This window comes from Pseudorasbora parva, chromosome 25 (assembly GCF_024679245.1).
Source record: "Pseudorasbora parva isolate DD20220531a chromosome 25, ASM2467924v1, whole genome shotgun sequence".
Taxonomy (NCBI): Eukaryota; Metazoa; Chordata; class Actinopteri; order Cypriniformes; family Gobionidae; genus Pseudorasbora; species Pseudorasbora parva.
The window spans coordinates 31,936,192-31,959,307 of NC_090196.1; the positions used below are offsets into that span (position 1 = coordinate 31,936,192).

General features: G+C 41.2%; 1 protein-coding gene across 1 annotated transcript in view; it reads left to right on the forward strand.

Moving 5' to 3' along the window:
* The first annotated feature begins 353 nt into the window (after positions 1 to 353).
* Positions 354 to 23,116, forward strand: part of kcnq1.2 (potassium voltage-gated channel, KQT-like subfamily, member 1.2) — a 228,019-nt gene continuing 205,256 nt past the window's right edge. The window contains exons 1-3 of the mRNA XM_067436799.1: positions 354 to 387; positions 5,425 to 5,441; positions 5,520 to 5,958. Of these exons, the coding sequence (XP_067292900.1) occupies positions 5,435 to 5,441; positions 5,520 to 5,958 (446 nt within the window). The 5' untranslated portion in view covers positions 354 to 387; positions 5,425 to 5,434. The remainder of the gene's footprint in view (positions 388 to 5,424; positions 5,442 to 5,519; positions 5,959 to 23,116) is intronic.

Sequence of the window (23,116 nt, forward strand, 5' to 3'; positions counted from 1 at the left end):
TTTTTTAAATCGAACAGTAAGGAAAGTGTATAAAGAATAATATGGCATATTCCTCTTTGGATGTGTCAGTAGGGGCATTGCAGAAAACGTAAAACGTTATGTTTTGTAGATAAATGTTCATGACAAATATTTCAAAAGTCTTTGAAATGCTTGACAGACGCCGATGGCGCGCGCAGCCGTTTGTCAGGTGTGCGCGTGCTCGCAGCATATCTCCACATGTGTTTCTCTCACAGCAGCATCAAAGACAGACACTAAAGCACATCTCATCATCATCATCGCATCATCATCATCATCATCATTATCATCATTATCATCATCATCACTGCGATTAAACGTCACTTCAGATGATGAAGACCTGCACGAGAAATATCAGGAGCCCTGCTGGAGGTATTGTTGATATAAAAGTTAATTTCCATCATTTGAGCCTTTAAAGTGGTGTTGTCCATCGTTGACGGAATGAAAGGATTTAAGCTCGTTGTAATTATGATATATGATATTTAACAGTTAAAATACGTGCGTGTGTGTTTTGTAGTGTCTATATATAAAGATACAAAGTATAAATATTACAAGACATTGTGCATATTTTGGATATAAATAGTCTATAAACAAATACAAAAATTACAAATAAAATAAAACACCATTACATAGAAATGTATGATATACCTAGCTTTATTTGGGTTATTGCATGAAATAACAGTTCTTAGACAGCATTTTATTATTATAGTTAATTTGTACATTTATACTATTTTAACATCAGAAGTTGTATACAACAACATGAGATAACAATGAACAATATATTTAATATAGATTAATAAAGATGCTGCAATGAAATGTTTTTTTGTTATTTATGATATCTAATGTGTTAACTAATGTTAATGTAAACAACTGTATAATTGTGATTTGAAACAATTTAAATATATATATATATATATATATATATATATATATATATATATATGTATATATATATATATATATATATATATATATATATATATATATATATATATATATATATATATAAAGAATTAAACACATAAAAGTTTGCAAATATGTCTATATTTGCATGTATGCAATAATCTATGCAAATGCATGCAAATCTATATATAAATATTAGTGCTGTCAAATCGATTAAAATTTGTAAATTTTATATATATACACACACAAACTTTTATGCCAGGTACTATTAATTGATTTGATAGCACTAATATATATAAATATATAGGCCTACACATACATACATACAACAAAAATGTAAATAATTTTACACGCACGTGCGTATATAATTTTAAACTGTTTATAAATGACAAGAAATTTGTAGGAAATTATTACTAGTAATTTGACAGGCTTCATTGATTTGCTGCATTTGTGTTTGATGCAGAAATGAATAAGTGTGAGTGTGTTTATCTCTCTGTCCAGTAAATCCTCTCGACACACTCTGGCTGTGAGTGGTTTCTGTCTCTTGACGTAACTTGTGAGCTTAAAGCGGTCGTCTGTGATCGCGGGTTCTGTCAGCGGCTCTGCCACTCTGACTGACAGACATGGCAGAGAGGATGGCAGGGTCCTGTTTCGATTTGTCTCCTCTCACAATGCTTTTTCCAGTGGCTTTGTGTGTCCATCCGCTGGTCATCTCATGATGGAGATCTCATGAAAGACTGACCTCATTATCTGCTCTTCCTCACTGATCCGTGACTGTCTGAGGAAGACTACAGTCAAATCACAGTCTAGCTTAGGTGATGACACTTATTCGGCACATTCGCTCTGTCTGAAGAAAAACTGTGTTTATTGGTCTGGATGGTCTGATTGATTCAATTCAAAGTTAACCTTTTATTGCTGGTGCCACTGTTAGGCAATAAACAGAGACGATTTGTGTTACCAGAACTGGATGTTTAGCTGGAATTATATGGAGCTGATAGGGAATTTTTGTGACAATAATGTACATAATTGTATCTTAATTCTGAATAAATACAATTGTTTATTCTCTGATATGTAGAATATATTTGACAGACATATTTCTGTAAAATTGCAATAGCAACAGGCAACTATAAATAAAAGTTGGCATCTAAATATCTATGTATGTATGTGTGTACACACACACACACACACACACACACACACACACACACACACACACCGATCAGACCTAACGTTATGATCCTAATATTGTGTTGGTCCTCCTTTTGCTGACAAAACCACCCTGACACATCGAGGCATGGACTCCACTAGACCCTTGGAGGTGTGCTGTGGTATCTTGCACCAAGATGTTAGCAGCAGATCCTTTAAGTTGTGAGGTGGGGCCTCCATGGATCGGACTTGTTTGTTCAGCTCATCCCACAGATGCTCTTTTGGATTGAGATCTGGGGAATTTGGAGGCCAAGTCAACGCCTCAAACTCATTGTTGTGCTCCTCAAACCATTCCTGAACCATTTGTGCTTTGTGTCAGGAGCATTATCCTGCTGGAAGAGCCACAGCCACCAGGGAGCATCGTTTCCATGAAAGGCTGAACATGGTCTGTGTAATAACGTTCATAGATGGGAAGGAAGGAGGCGGGAACCAGCGAACATTCAACAAATTTTATTCGAAATAAATAACCAAAACGAAAGTAAACCGCGGGCAGCCCCTTACGGACGACTGCCCGCACCCAGATAACAAAACATAAACAAAACAACACAAAGTCCAGGCCTGGTCCTCTCTCGTCCTTGACTAGTGTCGCTCGTCCTTAAATGCCTCCGAGCTCCCTCATGAGAGGAATCGAGACTGGTGTGACTCGCAGATGATGCTCTTTCGCGATCACGTCCCCGGTCTCACTCGCTCCTCCCATGTCTCTCACTCGTTTACCTCGCCACAGTCTGCAACAATGCTTAGGTAGGTGGAGCATGTAACATCCACATGGATGGCAGGACCCAAGGTTTCCCAGCAGAACTTCACACTGCCTCCGCCGGCTCACCTTCTTCCCATAGTGCATCCTGGGGCCATGTGTTCCCCAGGTAAGCCACGCACGCACACACACCTGGCCATCCACGTGATGTAAAAGAAAACGTGATTCCTCAGACCAGGCCACCTTCTTCCATTGCTCCGTGGTCCAGTTCTGATGCTCACGTGCCACTGTTGGTGCTTTCGGCGGGGTCAGGGGTCAGCATGGGTACCCTGACTGGTCTGCGGCTATGCCGCCCCATACACAACAAACTGAGATGCTCTGTGTATTCTGACACCTTTCTATCAGAACCAGCATTAACTTCTGGAGCAGTTTGAGCTCCAGTAGCTCGTCTGTTTGATCGGACCACACGGGCCAGCCTTCGCTCCCCACGTGCATCAATGAGCCTTGGCCGCAAATGACCCTGTGGCCGGTTCTCCACTGTTCGTCTTGGAGCACTTTTGATAGAGACTGACCACTGCAGACCGGGAACAGCCCACAAGAGCTGCAGTTTTGGAGATGCTCTGACCCAGTTGTCTAGCCATCACAATCTGGCCCTTGTCAAACTCGCTCAAATCCTTACGCCGGCTTCACACTGCACGCGCAAGCAGGGCGTAGGCAGCGCCGAAGCAGCGCGTGGGTAAAGCAGTAGCAGCGCGCGCACTTTTTGCTTTCACACAGGCAGCGTTTGTCGCGCGCAGTTGTGTACAGAGTAGGCTACTCTATAATGGATAAGTTTGCATTTCTCTTTAATGTATTTGAAATGGAAATAAAGCAAAGATTCAGATTATCATGAAGCATTTATCATTATTTTTAAAAAATCGTTTCACTTGTTTCTGATGTTTTTTTTATTTAGTTTAGTGCGAGTTTTTGATAGAAGAAAGGCCATCGCACTATAGCCTATGTCCATGAAAAGCACACTGCTAAAAAGAGAAACTTCAGGAAATCGTCTTGAAATATTGGATAGGCATCAAATTTACATGCATTACCCATCATAAACCTCTTAAAGATAATTCATAAATCACTGTAATAACTAAGAGGAAACTTCTTAATGATTTATCGAATAATTAATAACTAAATGAGCAAATTATCTAACAACGTTTTTAAAAAAATGACAAAATAACGCACATCATAGTCTATCTACATCTGTTTGTGTGCTATATTAATGTGTGTATATTCTATTTACCTATCCATATTTAGTTGTTCGTTTGTGAGACAACGAAAGATTGTCAAAAACACTTTAAAATGACTTACCATCAGCACCAAGAGCCGCTCACGCTCACCAACTTCATCCCATGCCTTTTCCTTCACTTGCAAGTCTTTATAAAGCAAACTGTGTGGATCACAGAGAACTGTGTGCTTCTCAACCTCCACGATGAGAGTGTCATCCATTGCTGTCTTTCCAGGACAGGTGCACTCTGAAGAACACTGCCTGTGACACCACTTGCTTTTTGTTTATCGTTTCTGTTATGCCAGCATATAGTTATAATATATACATAATTTAATTCATATTTAATTTAAGCTAAACTGGCATACATTATTTAAAATTAGTTTTGTAGTTCAGGCAAAAACTTATGGCAGTGACTTCGTTTTTTGTGTAGAATTTTTTTTTCTTCCACAGCGCCGGATGTCATGGTGACTGAGAAACACACGGAACACTTCACTAAATTATTTCATGGTTAAATGTGTTATTTTTCATGTTAACCAGGTTAATTTAGATCAGAACAATGTACTGTGGCTTTAATTCATCGTGAGCAGCGCGTCAAAAATAGACTTGGCGCCGAAACGATCGCGGCACTGCCGCTTCTGCTCTGCTCCTGCTACGCGCCGCTGCGCTGCCTCTGCTGCCGGTGTGAATGCACTGATTGATTAACATGGGCGCCGAAAAAAATACGCGCTGCTTACGCCCTGCTTACGCGTGCAGTGTGAAGCCGGCGTTACGCTTGCCCATTTTTCCTGCTTCTAACACATCCATATTGAGGACAAAATGTTCACTTGCTGCCTAATATATATCCCTGATTGACATATGTGTAGAAAAGAGTGCTTTTTTTGTTTTAGGATTCTTTGATGAATAGAAAGTTCAAAAGAACAGCATCTATTTGAAATAGAATCTTTTGTAACATTATAAATGTCACTGTTGATCAAGTTAATGCATCCTTGCTGAATAAACATTTTCTTTACTCTTTTTGTGTTCAACTCTGGAACACTACAGCCAAAAAGTGTTCTTGACTGAATATAAGAAACACAGATTTGATTCAAGTGTGTGATCTTTAAGGTACTCGTGGCTGTCAGTGGATGATTATGGATGTGTCTGGTGATCTTCAGCACATCCTCATGCAATATTAATCCGTCTGAGATGCTCCTAATTTAAACCAGCAGACTTGGAGTATGTCCCAACAACTGGTGCTCAACCAAATACACAAGATCACTAAGCAACGCAGACTGTAAACAGCATTAAAACGTGAAGGACATTGCTTTAACGCTTTCCTCAATTTGATCTCCCTTCACAGGTTTGGTGACATGGCAGGTATAGATTGCATTGTGACAGATTCATAACTTTGGAGCGGTTACGACCCAAGGAACTCACTGGAAAACCATCCCACAGGACTCATTCCCACCATGGGGGAGAGACTGGGCCGCACGACCCCTCTTTTATCCCGTGGTCGTACGTTCGGATGGTCCACCTCCAGCAACAGCATCAAGCTGAAGAACTACGGCCACAATGGCCACGGTTTCCCGGTGCCGAGCTCGCTGCACAGCCTGGAGGAGGCAGCAGCGTCCAGCACGTCCCTCTCCGTAGCCCGCTCTCCTGTTTCACTGGAACCGGAGCCCATGGTGAATAATGGATCAAGCACTCCCGTGGCTCCAGATGGCCTCACAAAGGAGCCACCGGCGCACAGCAAGCCCCGCTCCATCTCCACCGCCCCGGCCGCCGCCCGCTTCACGCACAGCCCCTACCACGCCAAAACTAGCATGCAGGGCGATGTGTATAACTTCCTAGAGAGACCAGCCGGCCTGAGGTGCTTCCTGTATCACTTCCTCGTGTGAGTACACCTCTTCATTTTTATTCACCGAGTGTTGCATTTGTACATATGAAACTTAATAGGGTTTTAATCATGCTACTGACATCCCAAGGTGTGACATGTTGTGACACAGTGTAGATATTAAACGTTTGATTGGTTCATGTATTTAAAAAAAAATGAGTTTAACCCTTTGGTGCTGCTTGCGTTGCAGTCAGAACTTACTGATTAATTGAACTGAATAATATTTTGTATTTTTAGGGGATTTTTAATTATACTTATGGAATAGTTATGAACTTATGATCTATTTATTACCTGTTATTCAATTATGTGTGAGCATACAGCTCGTCTGAAATGCTCTTAAAGAGCATAGTCATTAAAATGAACATTTCAGCTTTAAGTTTGTTTATTATTATGAAAAATATTAGAAAATATTATTTCAACATTTTATCAGAAATTTATATTTTCCAAACCATGTTTTACACTCAAACTGTATGAAAATCAAAGCCATAAATCTAAACAAGCTGTGCTCCGTATTTGAGTTTCATATCTCAAAAAAATTCAGCTTTCAGTAAGAATTTGTTTGGCCGCAGTACCAAACGCTTCCACTTGTTTCCATTGCGCTCATATTTGACAGTGAACATTACAAGTGAGTATTTTTTTCAGGACAATTTAACCTCAGGGTGCGTTCACACTTAGTTCGCACTAAGTAGCTCGGTTAGTTTGGTTCGTTTGGTCCGGACCAAAAAACAAAAACAAAACATATAGTCCTGGTCCGCTTAGCGTTCACACTGGCATTTTTAACAGCGAACCTAAAGTTACCGAACCAAAGGCACAGGGAGACGGTCACAACCTGATTGGTCGGCTTATATGACATAGGAGCTCCTTGCCGTACATTCAAAACAGTGCTGTGTGCGGATTAAACGCAATCATTTTATCCGTGTACATATGGCATTATTTTTACCAGCTGAGAACTCATGAAGAGCTCATAAAAGGTTCAAAACATTCAAAACAACGCTGTGTGCTGGATTAAACGCGGTCATTTTAAGCGTGTGGCATTATTTTTACCCGCTGACAACTCATGAAGAGCTCATAAAATGTTCAAAACATTCAAAACAGCAGCAGGATTTCCTTTCCGTTGTGCAGAAAAGAGACGGGCGTCTTTTATGCAAAATAGACGGCCGTTCTGTCGTCTGTACCTGCTAATAATGGGCAACACAGGTTCTTTGATGAGAAGAACCAGGTATGCTTTTTATGCATTTTTCTAGCATTTTCGAAACATGCTCGTCGGACCAAATATTGATGAGGCACTTCCTCGTTGCTCCACATTTGGCCTCTAACGTTAACGTTACTCATTTTGGATACGCCGATCTTTCCGCATCCTCAAATCAGCTGACTATGCGTCGCATCTTGTGACATTACGTCCGGTTTTTGGTCCGTTTACATGTCTTTGGTCCGTGTTGCGTTCATATATCAACCGAAGCGCACCAGAGTTGGTTTGGAAGCGGACCGAGACCCGTCTTTTTAACGCTCTCGGTCCGCTTGTTTGGTGCGCACCAGGGTTCAGATGGCAGCGGTCACATATGTTCAAATGAACCGCACTAACCGAGCAACCGCACCAGGGTTCGTTTTAATCGAACCAAACATGACAAGTGTGAACGCACCCTTAAAGTCCATGATTTATTTATTTTTCACAGCAAGTGTCAAAAGCTTTACCAAATGTCACACCATTCCGTTGAAGTAAAAAATTATTTTAAATAACTATATTTTTCAGGTCGAAAGTGACCAAACAGCAACAGAGAGTTAAATTGAGGATAAATACTTGATTTGTTTATTTGTGACTGTACAATTAATTAAATCATTTATTTAGCTTATTGGTATTGGTTGAATTGATTATAGGCACAATATGTAATTTTTCGCTGCTAGAGGTCGCTTATTCAAAGGCGTAGCTTGACACCTTGATTTCACAGAAACATAGGAGTTAAGAAGAAATTAATCTAGTATTGTATATTTAGGTTGTTGACATGAAATGCTTTAGGAAGCTGATGTGTTAAACGCCATCTAAAACTATTTTACATAGGCTTTTGGTAATTATTTTGAGATTATGGCACATGCAGATTTTATTAGCTGATTGATTGAGCAACAGTATGGAATATTTGTACTTTTATTCACATACAGGAAATGCTCTGAATAGGTGTGCAACAAATCCAGATCTGTGCCAGATTGAAGTAAAAATCTGATTTTTTGCACCAGTGTAAACGCAGCCTTAGTGGAGTGATTTAAAAAAACTCCTAGCATGTTTTGCATGCACAAGCACCCAAAAGTGCACAAGCCGTGCGTTAATTACAGCTGATGCCGTGTGGATCTCAGTAACTAAAGGAGCGTCGTCCCTGTGGCCCCAGACGTCTCTGTGATACACTGCCAACTCAGACACCAGACTCACCTTCAGCTCCATAGAGAAAGCAAGACTTTTATTGGCCTCAAAGTGATTTGATTACAGCGTGTTGGAGAAAATGGTGAATTTCAGTGTTAAATCACCATGAAATGTGAGCAAGTTTAGCTAATGAGTACATTACAACTAATAAAATGGATGCATTTCAATAGTGAAGATTAATTTACTCACCCTCATAAACTAATTTTGATGTTATTATTACACCCTGAGCTGTTTACTTTCACTTGAGACATAACCATTTACATGTGTATTCAAGCGCAATAAGTCGTGAAAGAGAATTGAATTTGACACTTTCTGTGCTTGTTTACATTTTTACGGTGTGTTTCACAAGCGGCAACCTCCCCCAGTTTCTGCTGAAGCCAATACATACGTGACTTAAACTGTAATTCATCAAATGGCCACTAGAGGCTCCAGAAGGAGCAAAATCTCATTGAGCCCCATGTTAAAATGGCCAACTTTACAGCAGAAAAAAACATGTTTACAGCTTGGTACAAATTGTGGTATTGGTCTATACGGCTAATTTTGCCCTTCATGACGACAAATGAGGGGATTCATTTTTTTATAACTCGTTTGTTTACATTACATAAAGCATTAAAGTTGAGCATAATTAAGGGCGTGGCCACTTTGAGTGACAGGTGGATTGCCGTTTGTCTGCCGTCTGTTAGTCATCACGTCACCTTAGCCCCGCCCACGTTCCGCCTCTTTGCCCATTTTCAGTTATCTAGGCACTGCCAAGATGGCAACAGCCAGCTGAATTTTTTTGAACAAAAAAATTCAGCTTTCAGTAAGAATTTGTTTGGCCGCAGTACCAAACGCTTCCACTTGTTTCCATTGCGCTCATATTTGACAGTGAACAATACAAGTGAGTATTTTTTTCAGGACAATTTAACCTCAGGGTGCGTTCACACTTAGTTCGCACTAAGTAGTTCGGTTAGTTTGGTTCGTTTGGTCCGGACCAAAAAACAAAAACAAAACATATAGTCCTGGTCCGCTTAGCGTTCACACTGGCATTTTTAACAGCGAACCTAAAGTTACCGAACCAAAGGCATAGGGAGACGGTCACAACCTGATTGGTCGGCTTATATGACACAGGAGCTCCTTACCGTACATTCAAAACAGTGCTGTGTGCGGATTAAACGCAATCATTTTATCCGTGTACATATGGCATTATTTTTACCAGCTGAGAACTCATGAACTCACGTTCCGCCTCTTTGCCCATTTTCAGTTATCTAGGCACTGCCAAGATGGCAACAGCCAGCTCGACCCTACTTTACACTTCAGAACTGCTCTTCATAGTGTGACCTCACGGGCACTACAGTCAATAGGTGTTTCTCAATGTCAAGGATGCTTCCTTGGAAGGACAGATCCTTCCAAGTCACTTCCTTCAGAGGCTAGGCGAGGCTCCTCATTAGGATACGAAGAACACGCAAATGGAACAGGCTAGCAAGTGCACGTCAAGTGCGTCATTACGTCAGTGAAAAGGTCCGTTGGCCATCAATAACATTATGTGTAACGTCATTTGTATATATTTTTATATCAATACAGTAGTAATTTGTACTGGCATTTAAACGTTAAACTTTACGTATATTTACTACGGTTATAACAAATGTTTGGTAACGTAAATAAAAGCATTGTGGCAATCAGCGAGGTGAGGGACCGTGAGAGCCGGCTGATGGAGTGATAATGAGCGGCAGCTTATCGCCGCCACACCGGTCTCAGCTCACGGCAAAGTGATTGTTTTATTATGTGTGTGCGGGCAGTCGCCCGTGAGGGTTTTCCCTGTGTTACTTTCGTTTTGTTTATTATTTATAATAAAGTTGTTGAACGTTCGCCGGTTCCCGCCTCCTTCCTTCCCATCAACAAACTTCGATACAAGCATATTTGCCCCGTTCACGCTCCGACTCCGGGAACGTCAGAAGATAGCGAAGCTGCGCGCATAGGATTGTGGGTGATTTGAGAACGCGAAGTGCGCGAAGGCTACTCATATGCATCCTTTTCTGTATATGACATATTTTTCGAATGAACGACTCAGTCCTTGGTTGAAATTCGAGGATCCTCGACATTGGAACAGTCCTTAGTCGGATGTCGATGACGTGGCATCCTTAGAATTCTGGCTTCCGAGGATCCTTCCTTGACATTGAGAAACGCCTTATGTGTGGACTGACATGGCAGTGATTAAATTCATATTTTATTTTTAGAAGAACTATCCCTTTAAAAACTTGATGAGAACTGTCTAACCCGCTTTTTTAGTGAATGAATTCCAAATTCAGGAGAATAATGCATGTTCAGCTGTGGCGCTCTGCCCGGCGCGTTTGGCACATATTAGTAGTTTTCTTGAGCTTATCGCACAAGCATGTCATGACACAGCAATGGAAAGTCTCTGGCGGCCTGCCTGGCTTCAGTACTGTTTGCTTTGGTGGTCTGATACCCCCCCCCCCCTCTCTCTCTCTCTCGTTCTCTCTCTCTCTCTCTCTCTCTCTCTCTCTCTCTCTCTCTCTCTCCCTGTGTAATTGAGTATCTAGAGTTGCAGTCGCAGTGGTAAACCTGATCTTGGCCTCGTTCAAAATTAAACCCCACTGACTGATATTCTGTGCCGCCGCTCCTTTAACTAACTCTTACTTGCCGATGGTTATTGATGCCAGGTTGTTCTCAGGCTGATCTGCCATCGCACAAAGATCCGAATGCATCCGTTCTGACAGACTAATGACCTGTCTGGGTCTTCAGGTGGCCATGGAAAGGAGATTTTGTGCCAGGACATTGTTTTAAAAAAGTATTTGAAGTATTTTTCCGTAATGTGATGTATTTAATGTGAGTGAAAGAGAATATTTTTTAATGAGAAACAAAATATACATATTTTGTTCCGAAGAGCTCCTCAGACATCCTGATCTCTGTTCTTTAAGATCTGTCTGATCTGTCTGTATTTCTCATTTCAATTACAGCGTCCTGAGCAGCTTAGTTATGATGGGACTATCAGAGACTGCTGCAGCTCAGCCCGGATAAGCTTTATCATTGATCCTTATGGGCCGGGAGAGGGGGATGGAGAGCTATAGGTTCATCTCAGGTCGTAGAAGATTTCAGGAAGCAAATTTAGCATATCTTGTTGCTTGAGGCATCAAAACCGGATCTTATACGGCCAATAGGCTTCCTGATGGAAACTCCACTTATAATATTTTAACACTCTTAAAAATAAAGGGATCTAAATATTATCCATCACAAAAGTGTCTTTATAGTGGGAAAATGTTCAAATGTTTCCTCACACTTATAAAAAGTGGTTATTTTTAAAACGTTTCACTGAAAGGTTCCAAACAATGGTTCTTCAATGGGATGACTGCCAAAAAAAACTTTTGTGACCTTTATTTTTAATCATTTGTTAAGTATAATATTGCCATATCCCAATTTAGTATTTAGAAAGTCTTCGGTCATATCAGACATTGCTCTGGTTCTTCAGCATCTTAACCAGCCAAACTCAGCAACTTTGTCTTAACCAATTGTCACATCTGTTCTGTGTCTGGCACGCTGTGGGACTTTTATGTTGAAGTTGATCTGTGTCCTGCTCCTGTGGTATTTCGTAATTTTTTGTAGTAGGGGTGTGCCATATTATATCGTCCGCGATAATACCAGTATACATTTTTACATGATAAAAAAAGTGTCATATCGCGACATCCTAAACATAGTCAAAGTTTCAAAAACTAATGTTGGACGTTTGATGGAGTATTTCTGTGTCAAAAATACTCCTTCCGGTTTCTCACAAGTTTCGGAGAGTTTTTTTCGAGTATGGGTCGACTTGACGTTAATAGAGCGGAAGGTCCTTGTGTGGGCCGTACGGCTCTTCTCCCGGTAGGGTGCGCGCGCGACTAGAGCGAGAGAGGAAATGCACGCCGTAAACACTCTCTCAGATGCAGATCCAGTCGATCCGTGAAGACTTATGTCGCGCGCCGCGATCCACTTTATCCCTATGGGTGACGTCGAGCGACTTCAACGCTTCAGCACAGCATTCTGGGAAGGCAGCGCTGCATTTGAACCGATTTGAACGCAGAAATGACGGGAAGCTTCACAACATCGCTTCAGTCGCGTCGCAAAGTGGATCTCCACGGTCACTGCTGTCAGGACTTCACCAAATCATACCAAAGAAGTGTGTTTTTGACGGAGCGGTCCCAGCGATAAAGGTTCGGTCGTGCTTTGGAAGCAGCCGGTGAGTAAAACTGCTTCAAATGTCTGTGCTGTCGGCTATCGTCGCGTGAGTAAACATCAGTAAACGACACGATCGCGTGCTTCGTCATTCAAATGCGCTAACGGACTCCATTGTTGTTCTCTGTATAACGTTACACTAGTCTGACGTGCAAAACCGTTTTGCTTGCTACTGCTAAGGTTTAGTTGCATACAATAGTCCATAAACCGAATCATGTCCTCATAAACTGCGAGTAAACACACACAAATGTTGACAGGCCACTAAATACAGTCCATACCACAGAGACGGACGTCCTGATGCTGCTGTTTCTCCTGTTCAATTTATTTCAGCCTCCGGATCTGATTCTGGATCATATCTGTATTAGCTGAGATCGATAGCGATGGGCTTCTCCACGCTTGAGGACGTCACCGCTCGTCATTCTTTAGCTCCGCCCACACGATACGCCTCCAGGCGCTCGTTTTTTTCCATAGACAGTAAAAGAGGTTTTTTCCTGGAAAGACTCGGTACAGCCCATATTTCTTTTATAAATATAATAAAACTAAAGACTTTTCGGAGATATGAAGGATGCAATACTACTCTATAGGTACTCGATTGACATGAGATTGACTGAAACTGAGTGTTTCACCCCCCCTTTAAAGTCGCGGGGCGGCGTTGATAACCAGCTTCCGTGCTCCTGAATCTGCAGCGCGATCTCTGTATGCGAGTGACGTGTGTGTGTGTGTGTGTGTGTGTGTGTGTGTGTGTATGTGCGCGCCTGCGCTTCATGATGAAAACGGCTCATACAGAACGGTATGTTAGCCAACTTAGAATTACCTCTGCTATTGTACACATTCCCAATCAGAATTGAATATTTAGACAGACCATGACATAAATTACTTTAGTTATTGCTAAACTAAATGTTATATAGGCTATAAGCCTATAAAAAAATAATATATATATATATATATATATATATATATATATATATATATATATATATATATATATATATATATATTAACCAGCCCAGGAGTGGGCTGGTTATTTTGCTCACTTTAAATGTCTCTGATTATTTGCACTTAGAGTGGATTTGTACTTACCGAACGGCAGCGCATGGTGACCAGTGTACCGTTTCGTGCTTAAGTCGAGCTGTCGACTGGATTACATTCATGTTCTCTTGTTTCTCTGTCAGGATCCTAAAACCGCCTGCCATCAATAAGTAATCTCAGGCCAGAGCCAGGTCAGGTGATGTTCATGAGCCGCCAGACTTCACAGCTCTGGATTTACAATCACACTTTTTGGTTTGCTTGTGTTGCTTCTGGTTGCACTAAACAAACCGAGACATTTGATGCTTAGTTTTAGGATCTCTTCATGAACTTTCTGAAGCGTCAAACTGGAAATTGGACTTTCACTGGAGGGACAGAAATCTTTCCCAGTTCATGATTAATTGAAATGAATTCATTTTAATTCAGTTTCACTCTAGAGTTGAAATTGTTGATCAATATAATTATATTTCGTCATCTGCTTTGGACGTGTTAGCCCTTAGGAAAAAACGTGTTGTTTATTTATTAAATCGTCTCCCTGGTAGGCTATACTACTGAGCACTGGGCTCTTAAAGGGTAACTAAACCCTAAACCAACTTTTTTTTGTTAATGATCTGCAAGACTGGGGCTTTATTAATGCTGTTTATTGATTCGAGTAAATGTTTTGACATTTGGGTATAAAGTGTTTTAATTCTATAATATATGATGTAAAAACTTATTAGTGCTGCCTTCTTAAGGTTGAACGGTGGCTACTGCAGTCGAATTTTCCTATTGGACGTTGTGGTGCTTCGTGATGTAGGATGGTACTTCCAACGGCTCACTATCCACGTCTCTGGCACGAGCTCACCGCGCCCTAAGTAATGTGTTCCCGTGATCACATGATGAGAATGCCTTCAGTCCAGTATGAGCGCTCGTGTTACATGAAGTAAAAACATTATGAATTAAAAACTCTCGTCATTTGCTTTTAACATCCTAATGAAGAAAATACAGATAAATAAGGCAGTTGTAAGTACATGTTAAGCTTTTCTTCTGATAGTTTTGCCACCTGTCATGTCTACAGATCATTTTCATACTTCAGACGCTTTCAGACAAACCCTGACATGCAAATGGTTGCCGTGGTAACGGACAACAATACCGTAATGTGCTGGCGTTCAACATTATAGTCCATCCATCCATCCATCCATCCGTCCATCCATGGCCTCAAGGGGAGGAGTTTAAGTATCTTGGGGTCTTGTTCACGAGTGAGGAAAGGATGGAACGGGAGATTGACAGACGGATCAGTGCATCATCTGCAGTAATGCGGGCGATGTACCGGTCTGTTGTGGTGAAGGAGCTGAGCCGTAAGGCAAAGCTCTCGATTTACCGGTCAATCTACGTTCCTACTCTCACCTATGGTCATGAGCTGTGGGTCATGACCGAAAGGACAAGATCCCGGATACAGGCGGCTGAAATGAGCTTTCTCCGCAGGGTGGCTGGCCGCTCCCTTAGAGATAGGGTGAGAAGCTCGGTCACTCGGGAGGAGCTCAGAGTAGAGCCGTTGCTCCTTCACATCGAGAGGAGCCAGCTGAGGTGGCCCGGGCATCTATTTCGGATGCCTCCTGGACGCCTTCCCAGGGAGGTGTTCCGGGCACATCCCACCGGGAGAAGGCCCTGGGGAAGACCCAGGACACGCTGGAGGGATTATGTCTCCAGGCTGGCCTGGGAATGCCTCGGGGTACCCCCGGAGAAGCTGGAGGAAGTGGCCAGAGAGAAGGAAGTCTGGGCGTCTCTGCTTAGACTGTTGCCCCCGCGACCCGGCCCCGGATAAGCGGGTATGGGCGGGGATGGATGGGTATGAAAATTACTTGCATTTGCATTAAGTTGATTTGTCTGAACCCATTGGCAGATATTTCTACAATCTACAAATGATTCTGACACAGAAAAAAATCCCACAGCAAAGAAGGGGTTCATTGAAAAATAAAATAAATAGAAAACAAATGTATGGATGTATTGTAAATATTATGGAAACAATTGGATCATAATTATTGCTTAAACATTAATTAGTACCATTCAATTCCCTCAAAATACAAATTAAATGAGGAGCACTAGAGGGTCTTAAATGTGTATTTCCTTCAAACCCATATGACTCTCTTTCTTTGGTTACATTATTTACATAATCTCCAAACTAACTACAATGTGCAAGAAAGAAATTCGCAAGGGTTTGGACCGACAATTGGTGAGGAAATTACACAAATTTCATTTTTGGTTGAACTGTCCCTTTAAGAAGTTGTTTTTGCAGTACATCAATGTACTGTGTATGATGGCATAATCCTCTTCATCACTCTGCTAATAAGTGTTATTATCATTACTAAGCTGATGGATGACTCCGATATGAGGAGCATGACTTCTGCCATCCCTCTGGGAAACGGCCATCACCGGCTTTTCCTAAACGACCGGAAAGCCGTAATCGCTGTCAAATAGGTCGGCACTCGTGAAACTCGCCCTCTCTCACCGATCTGTCCCCTGTTGCGACCTTGATGTTGTGTGTATGTGCATGCTTGCTATTTATTGTGCCAACATGAATTCATCCCATTAGAATTGACACACAAAAAAAGGAACCAAAATGTCTTTAAAAAACTTAAAGGAGCTTAAAAAAAACAAGCACAGGTCAAAACTTTCTAAATTAAGGACATTTATAAGACATACATATTTTTATTAGCCACAAAACTTAATTTTGCATTTTATACAGTATATATACACACAAACATTCAAAAGTTTCTGTGAAACTGTCAGACAGATGTTTTCTTTGATGGATGTTTGTATGTCTTTGATTTAAATGGGATGTCATATCAGTACAGGTCAGATTGGTGTTCTTACTATTTGATTTAAGTCATTTATTATGCTTCTTTTTCTAATAAAGTTATCGGGTATCTAGCAAGCAGTTTTTATTTACCTGCCAAAACATACCATAGTATTAATGGCCACTCGCTGTTGCATACGAGTGAGTGTTTTGAAAACATTAACCCCAAAACATTATCCGTATAAAACCATAATTTACAGACAAAGTATTATGAAACTTGCGGTTTGTGATGCAGTTGCTGTCAGAGCCAATACAGTCGGCTACTTCATCTTTCAACAAAAGTTTCTTTATAAACTCTCCATTATACTGTGCCTTTCTGACAAAACAAAAGGCTCTGTGATCTGGGACGCCATTTAAAAATAACCATCCACTTGTTTCAGACACTGGGATCCTTCTAAAGTCTGTACAGAAATGCAAATGAGCTGTTTAAACTGGACGTGAAATGCTCCGTGAAATAAACTGGACGTGAATTATAAACATATAATCCAAGCATAAAACAAAGTGCTCCGAACAAACATATAATCCTCCAATGTTTTATTCAGACACCGGGATCCTTTTAAAGTCTCTATACCAGTGAGTAAAAAATCTGTTTAAACTGGACACGTCAATGCGCACGTTCTTTCACTCTTCCATTTGTCCTGTTTTTGGCAGACTCAAGTGTGTGGAAGCTGAACACACATCTGTATACTCTATCCAGTGTAGACAGCATCTGTGATTATAATGGCTTCTGTTTGCTTTTTATGCAATTCTCACATCCGGTGAAAGCAAATGTCAGCCGTTAAAGGGGGGGTGAAATGCTGTTTCATGCATACTGAGCTTTTTACACTGTTAAAGACTTGGATTCCCATCCTAAACATAGACAAAGTTTCAAAAACTAATGTTGGACGTTTGATGGAGTATTTCTGTGTCAAAAATACTCCTTCCGGTTTCTCACAAGTTTCGGCGAGTTTTTTTCGAGTATGGGTCGGCTTGACGTTAATAGAGCGGAAGGTCCTTGTATGGGCCGTACGGGCTCTTCTCCCGGTAGGGTGCGCGCGCGACTAGAGCGAGAGAGAGGAAATGCACGCCGTAAACAGTCTCTCAGGTGCAGATCCAGTCGTCCGTGAACACTTCTGTCGCGCCGCGCTCCACTTTATTCCTATGGGTGACGTCGAGCGACTTCAACGCTTCAGCACAGCATTCCGGGAAGGCAGCGCTGCATTTGAACCGATTTGAACGCAGAAATGACGGGAAGCTTCACAACATCGCTTCAGTCGCATCTCAAAGTGGATTTACACGCCACTGCTGTCAGGACTTCACCAAATCATACCAAAGAAGTGTGTTTTTGACGGAGCGGCCCCAGTGATAAAGGTTCGGTCCTGCTTTGGAAGCAGCCGGTGAGTAAAACTGCTTCAAATGTCTGTGCTGTCGGCTATCGTCGCGTGAGTAAACATCAGCAAACGACACGATCGAGTGCTTCGTCATTCAAATGCGCTAACAGACTCCATTGTTGTTCTATACAGTCCCTGACAAAAGTCTTGTCGCTTATCTATTTTCTAGAAATACCTGATATTAACCTGACTTTTAATGAATTAATTGGTGTTAGAAATAGCTCATATGAAAAGCTAAAACCCTCCCAAATGATGTTTAATGCACTGAAATAAATAATTTTCATAGAAAAAATATTTATCATTTAATCAAGACAGAAAGGTCAAATTTTGGCAAGACAAAAGTTTTGTCGACTATACAGAAATTGAACAAATTTACTGCAAATACAAAAATATGTCAGCAAATTAAGTTGTGGTGCTGTGAGATCCAAATTTAATATCTTGTATGACTTCCATGAGCTTGAAGGACTGCATCCATGCGGTTTGGCAAGGATTCATACAATTTATTGATGAAGGCATCAGGAATAGCTAAGAAAGCAGTCTTGCATGCCTCCCAGAGTTCATCAATATTCTTTGGTTTCGTCTTCCATGCGTCCTCTTTCATCCTACCCCACATATGCTCAATGATGTTCATATCTGGTGACTGGGCTGGCCAATCCTGGAGCATCTTGATCTTCTTCGCCTTGAGGAACTTTGATGTGGAGATGGAAGTATGCGATGGAGCACCGTCCTGCTGCAGAATTTGGCCTCTTTTATGGTTGGGAATATAAGAGGTAGCTAAGATTTCTTGGTATTTTAGACTATTGATGTTGCCTTCCACCCTGCAGATCTCTCGCACACCCCCATACTGGATGTAACCCCAGACCATGATTTTTCCGCCACCAAACTTCACTGTTTTCTGGGTGAATCTCGGATCCATTCTGGCTCCAGTAGGTCTCCTGCAATATTTGCGGCGACTGTGGTGTAATTCAACAGAAGATTCATCTGAAAAATCCACCTTCTGCCACTTTTCCAGCGTCCATCCTTTTAGCAGGCTGTGGGCCTTGGCAAATGCCACACGGTTTTTCAATTGTCTTTTGTTTAGTGCTGGCTTCTGGGCACTGATTCGACCATGGAGGCCATTTCGAGACAGAATCCGACAAACTGTTCTGGTTGACACAGGGACTTCAGGTGACCAGGTCTCGTGGAGCTCTGCTGCAGTGGAAAATGGGCTGGCCTTGGATTTTCGAGCCAACAAACGGTCCTCTCGAGCAGTTGTCTTGCGGGGTCTGCCTGACCTGGGCTTGTCAAAAACGTCTCCAGTCTCTTGAAATCTTTTTTTTTTATCCTCTGTACTTGACGCTGAGACACATTGAAGGTGTCTGCCACATCAGCAGTGGATCTGGTCTTCAGCCTCTTGATAATCAAAACTTTAGTCTCAGGGCGAATCTTAGGCATGTTTGCAGAGGTCTAGTTGCAGTTGATGTGAAGGTCTAGTGTACTGGGGTTCTTTTTATACACACTTGAGACCTAATTGATCCATTATTAGTCACAGGTGAAGCTCATATGACAAGGTGACAGCACTTATGTCTTTGCAAAAATTGACTCAATGGGCTTTACCAAGCTGTGAATATTAGAATAATTTTTGAAAGTTTAGTTTTTCACTGAAACATTATCAAAAAAACTGGTGGGATTAAAATGAGCCATTTCTTGTAAAAAAATCTTGATTAGAAATATATTTCAGCGGCACTTTAGGTCAATTTGTACACAAGCGACAAGACTTTTGTCAGGGACTGTATAACGTTACACTAGTCTGACGTGCAAAACCGTTTTGCTTGCTACTGCTAAGGTTTAGTCGCATACAATAGTCCATAAACTGAATCATGTCCTCATAAACTGCTAGTAAAGACACACAAATGTTGACAGGCCACTAAATACAGTCCATACCACAGAGACGGACGTCCTGCTGCTGCTGTTTCTCCTGTTCAATTTATTTCTGCCTCAGATCTGATTCTGGATCATATATCTGTATTAGCTGAGATAGCGATGGGTTTCTCCACGCTTGAGGACGTCACCGCTTTGTGAGTTCGTCATTCTTTAGCTCCGCCCACACGATACGCCTCCAGGCGCTCGTTTTTCCCCGGAAAGGCTCGGTACAGCCTATATTTCTTTTATAAATATGATAAAACTAAAGACTTTTCGGAGATATGAAGGATGCAATACTACTCTATAGGTACTCAAGATTGACATGATTGAGTGCCCCCCCCCCCCCCCCCCCTTTAAGTCACTGAACGCCAGTGGACGGGGCCTGTGGTGAGATGCTGTCTAAATGAGTAATATCAAAATGAGCCATTTGCAGTTTGATTAAACAAATGCTTTGTTTATAATGAGGAGGGTGTTTTAAGCTTGCAGGAAGTTTTAATGGTACAAAGATTTGAGCTCTCATGTCTTGACCCCTGAAACGAGTCTTTTTGAATCTGGTGTTATTGCTATGCAAAAATAGCTACAAAATGAAGCAGGAAATAGCCATACAAGTTTTAATTTGTGACTCTGTAGATGGTTTGATTCACATTTAACATCTCTATTTTGTAGATCAGTAGAACAGTTTCAGTGAATGAGCAGATTGGTGGATCTGGCTCAGTAATGCACCAGCTGTTTTGTTTTAATCAGATCTACAGTATGTCCTTTCTTTTTTTAAATAATTTTTAACCAGTGACTGAGTTTGTCCCTAGCTCGTGACGCTATTAGGTGCCGGTATGCCATGTCTTCTTAGCGCAATGGGAGGTTGATTGAAAATGGCTTGTGGTTCTGAGGTAAATGTTATTGTTCTTTGGGCTGGGAATCTGGTTTGGATTTTAAATTTAATTTGGCTTAAGGCGAGAGCCCTGCAGGGGTCCATGGGATTGACAGGAATATAGAGACTAGACATCTGCATGTAGAGACAGTGATCTGTGAGAAACAACTCATGGGGCGTATAGGGTCATGCAGCCGAAGGTCAAACACAACAAGACCTTTAAAAGATGCACAGTTCCAGTCTAGGGTCGCTATTGGGTTAAAGCCCCAGTTTTTCTTAATTAGTATGCAGCTGAGATTTGAGAACAGAGACAAATGAAACTGAACTGGGAACAGTGCACCATCATAGTATAAAAATATGAATAAAAATAACTTAAAAGTTTATATACTTAAACAGTTCATACACTCTAAAAATGCTGTGTCAAAAACAACCTAATGCTGGGACACACCAAAAGATAATCGGGCTGATTTTGGGCCAATTTTCCCCCCTTCCGACAATCCTAGCTATGTCCCGATTTATCTTAATGGTTCTCAAGATTGTTTTTATCAGATTTTCCTGTGGTGTGCAGTGTGTTAAGAGCAGTGATGGGAATAACGGCGTTATAGATAAACGGCGTTACTAACGGGGTTAATTTTTTCAGTAACGAGTAATCAAACTAATAACTGTTCCCCCCATTACAGCGCCGTTACCGTTACTGAGAATAAAATGCCGCGTTATTATAATAGAGCTCACTGAAGCGGTTTACATCCGATCAGACGCGCTCTGTCAGCGGACCTGCAGCTGTGTGTGTGTGTGTGTGAGACATAGCCTACATGCACACGTGCATGCAGCCAGCGATCAGGAGTCAGAGGCAGAGCGACATCATGTCCAATGACTTCAACGGTAGCTTTCGCAAACTGGAAGTATAAGCACTACTTTTCCCTCGTTGAGGTGAAAGGTAATATGTTTATGTAACGTGCAACTTATGCCCAGGAAGAAAGAGTCTCTCCACGTCGGTGAACGCAAAGGATAACGTGAGCTCCGCTACCGAATTAGACAGAGCCACGACATTAAAGCAACCAATTGCTTTTTTTTTTTTTACAGTAACGCAAATAGTTACTTTCCCTGGTAACGAGTTACTTTTATTATAGAGTAATTCAGTTACTTACTCAGTTACTTTTTTGAACAAGTAGTGAGTAACTATAACTGATTACTTTTTTAAAGTAACGTTCCCAACACTGGTTAAGAGTGTCCAAACCTGTTTGGAAGAACGTCGGAGCCGTGCTGATCGCGAATTGTAAATATTCAACATGTTGAATATTTACGATCAGAAATCCTGATGTGTGGGGGGAACCCCGAGGTCAAATCGCCTGCAATTGACGTTTAAAAATTCCCATTTCAAAGCATTTATTCAACAAACAGTCATGTAGTTAACAATTTGTGATAACCTGGTGATAACATAATATCCATTTTATAAAGACTGTAATACTGGGAGAAGCATAAATTAAATCAAAATGTACATTTGAGCTGCTCTAGTTATCTCCACTTGAGCTGCAGTCTGACGTGCAGCTTGTCCACCGTCCAATTTAACTACAATATCCATGTTTTATTTTTTATTTGTAGTAAAACCATGGTATGTTTTAGCAACAATAAAACATGGATATTGTAGTTAAACCTTGATAACCACAAAAAAAGAAAGAAAACTTTCTGCATTTTTACATTTCAATAAAAATAGGTTAAACCAGTAAAGTATTTACTAAGCGATCGTCTGTAAAAGTTAATCTGTGCAGAACATGGTTGTGTACGGAACATGGTTAGTCTACGTTACTGGCATATGTTATCACTATTTTAGTTCATTTCTATGTAAATTACTTTGAATTGCCATTGTGTATGAAATGTGCTTGTAACACGGTTTGTAGATGGGAAGGAAGGAGGCGGGAACCGGCGAACGTTCAACGACATTTATTCAAAAGAAATAAACAAACCGAAAGTAAAACCGCAGGCAGCCCCTCACGGACGACTGCCCGCAAACACACACAAAATAAAACGTGGGCAGCCCCTCACGTACGACTGCCCACAAACACATAAACAAAACATAACATAAATCCAGGCCTGGTCCTCTCTCGTCTTCCGCAGCTCTTGCTCCTCCTTATATGCTCCCGTCACATGGCCGCGAGACGAGACCGGTGTGCCACGCAGCTGGCACTCGTGAACATTAATCACCGGCCCGCTCTCGCGGTCCCTCGCCCCGCTGCCTGTCACACCACAGTGCTATACAAATAAACTTGCCTTGCCTTAACTCAACTATTGTTTACAAATGACTGTATTGCTTGCATAATATTAACTCAAAATATGTTGGAAATTTAACATATATTAGTATGTTTAATAAATTAACATTATTCATAAGTTTAATGAATAATAATTAAAAATAAACATTTGTTAAATTCCTTATACATATTCACCTTTTGATTATTATTGTTGCCTCTGGTAATTATCAGATTTTTACCCTATTTTGGGCTCATTTTAAGCCAGCCATATATAATTTTTAAAGAGTAGTTGGC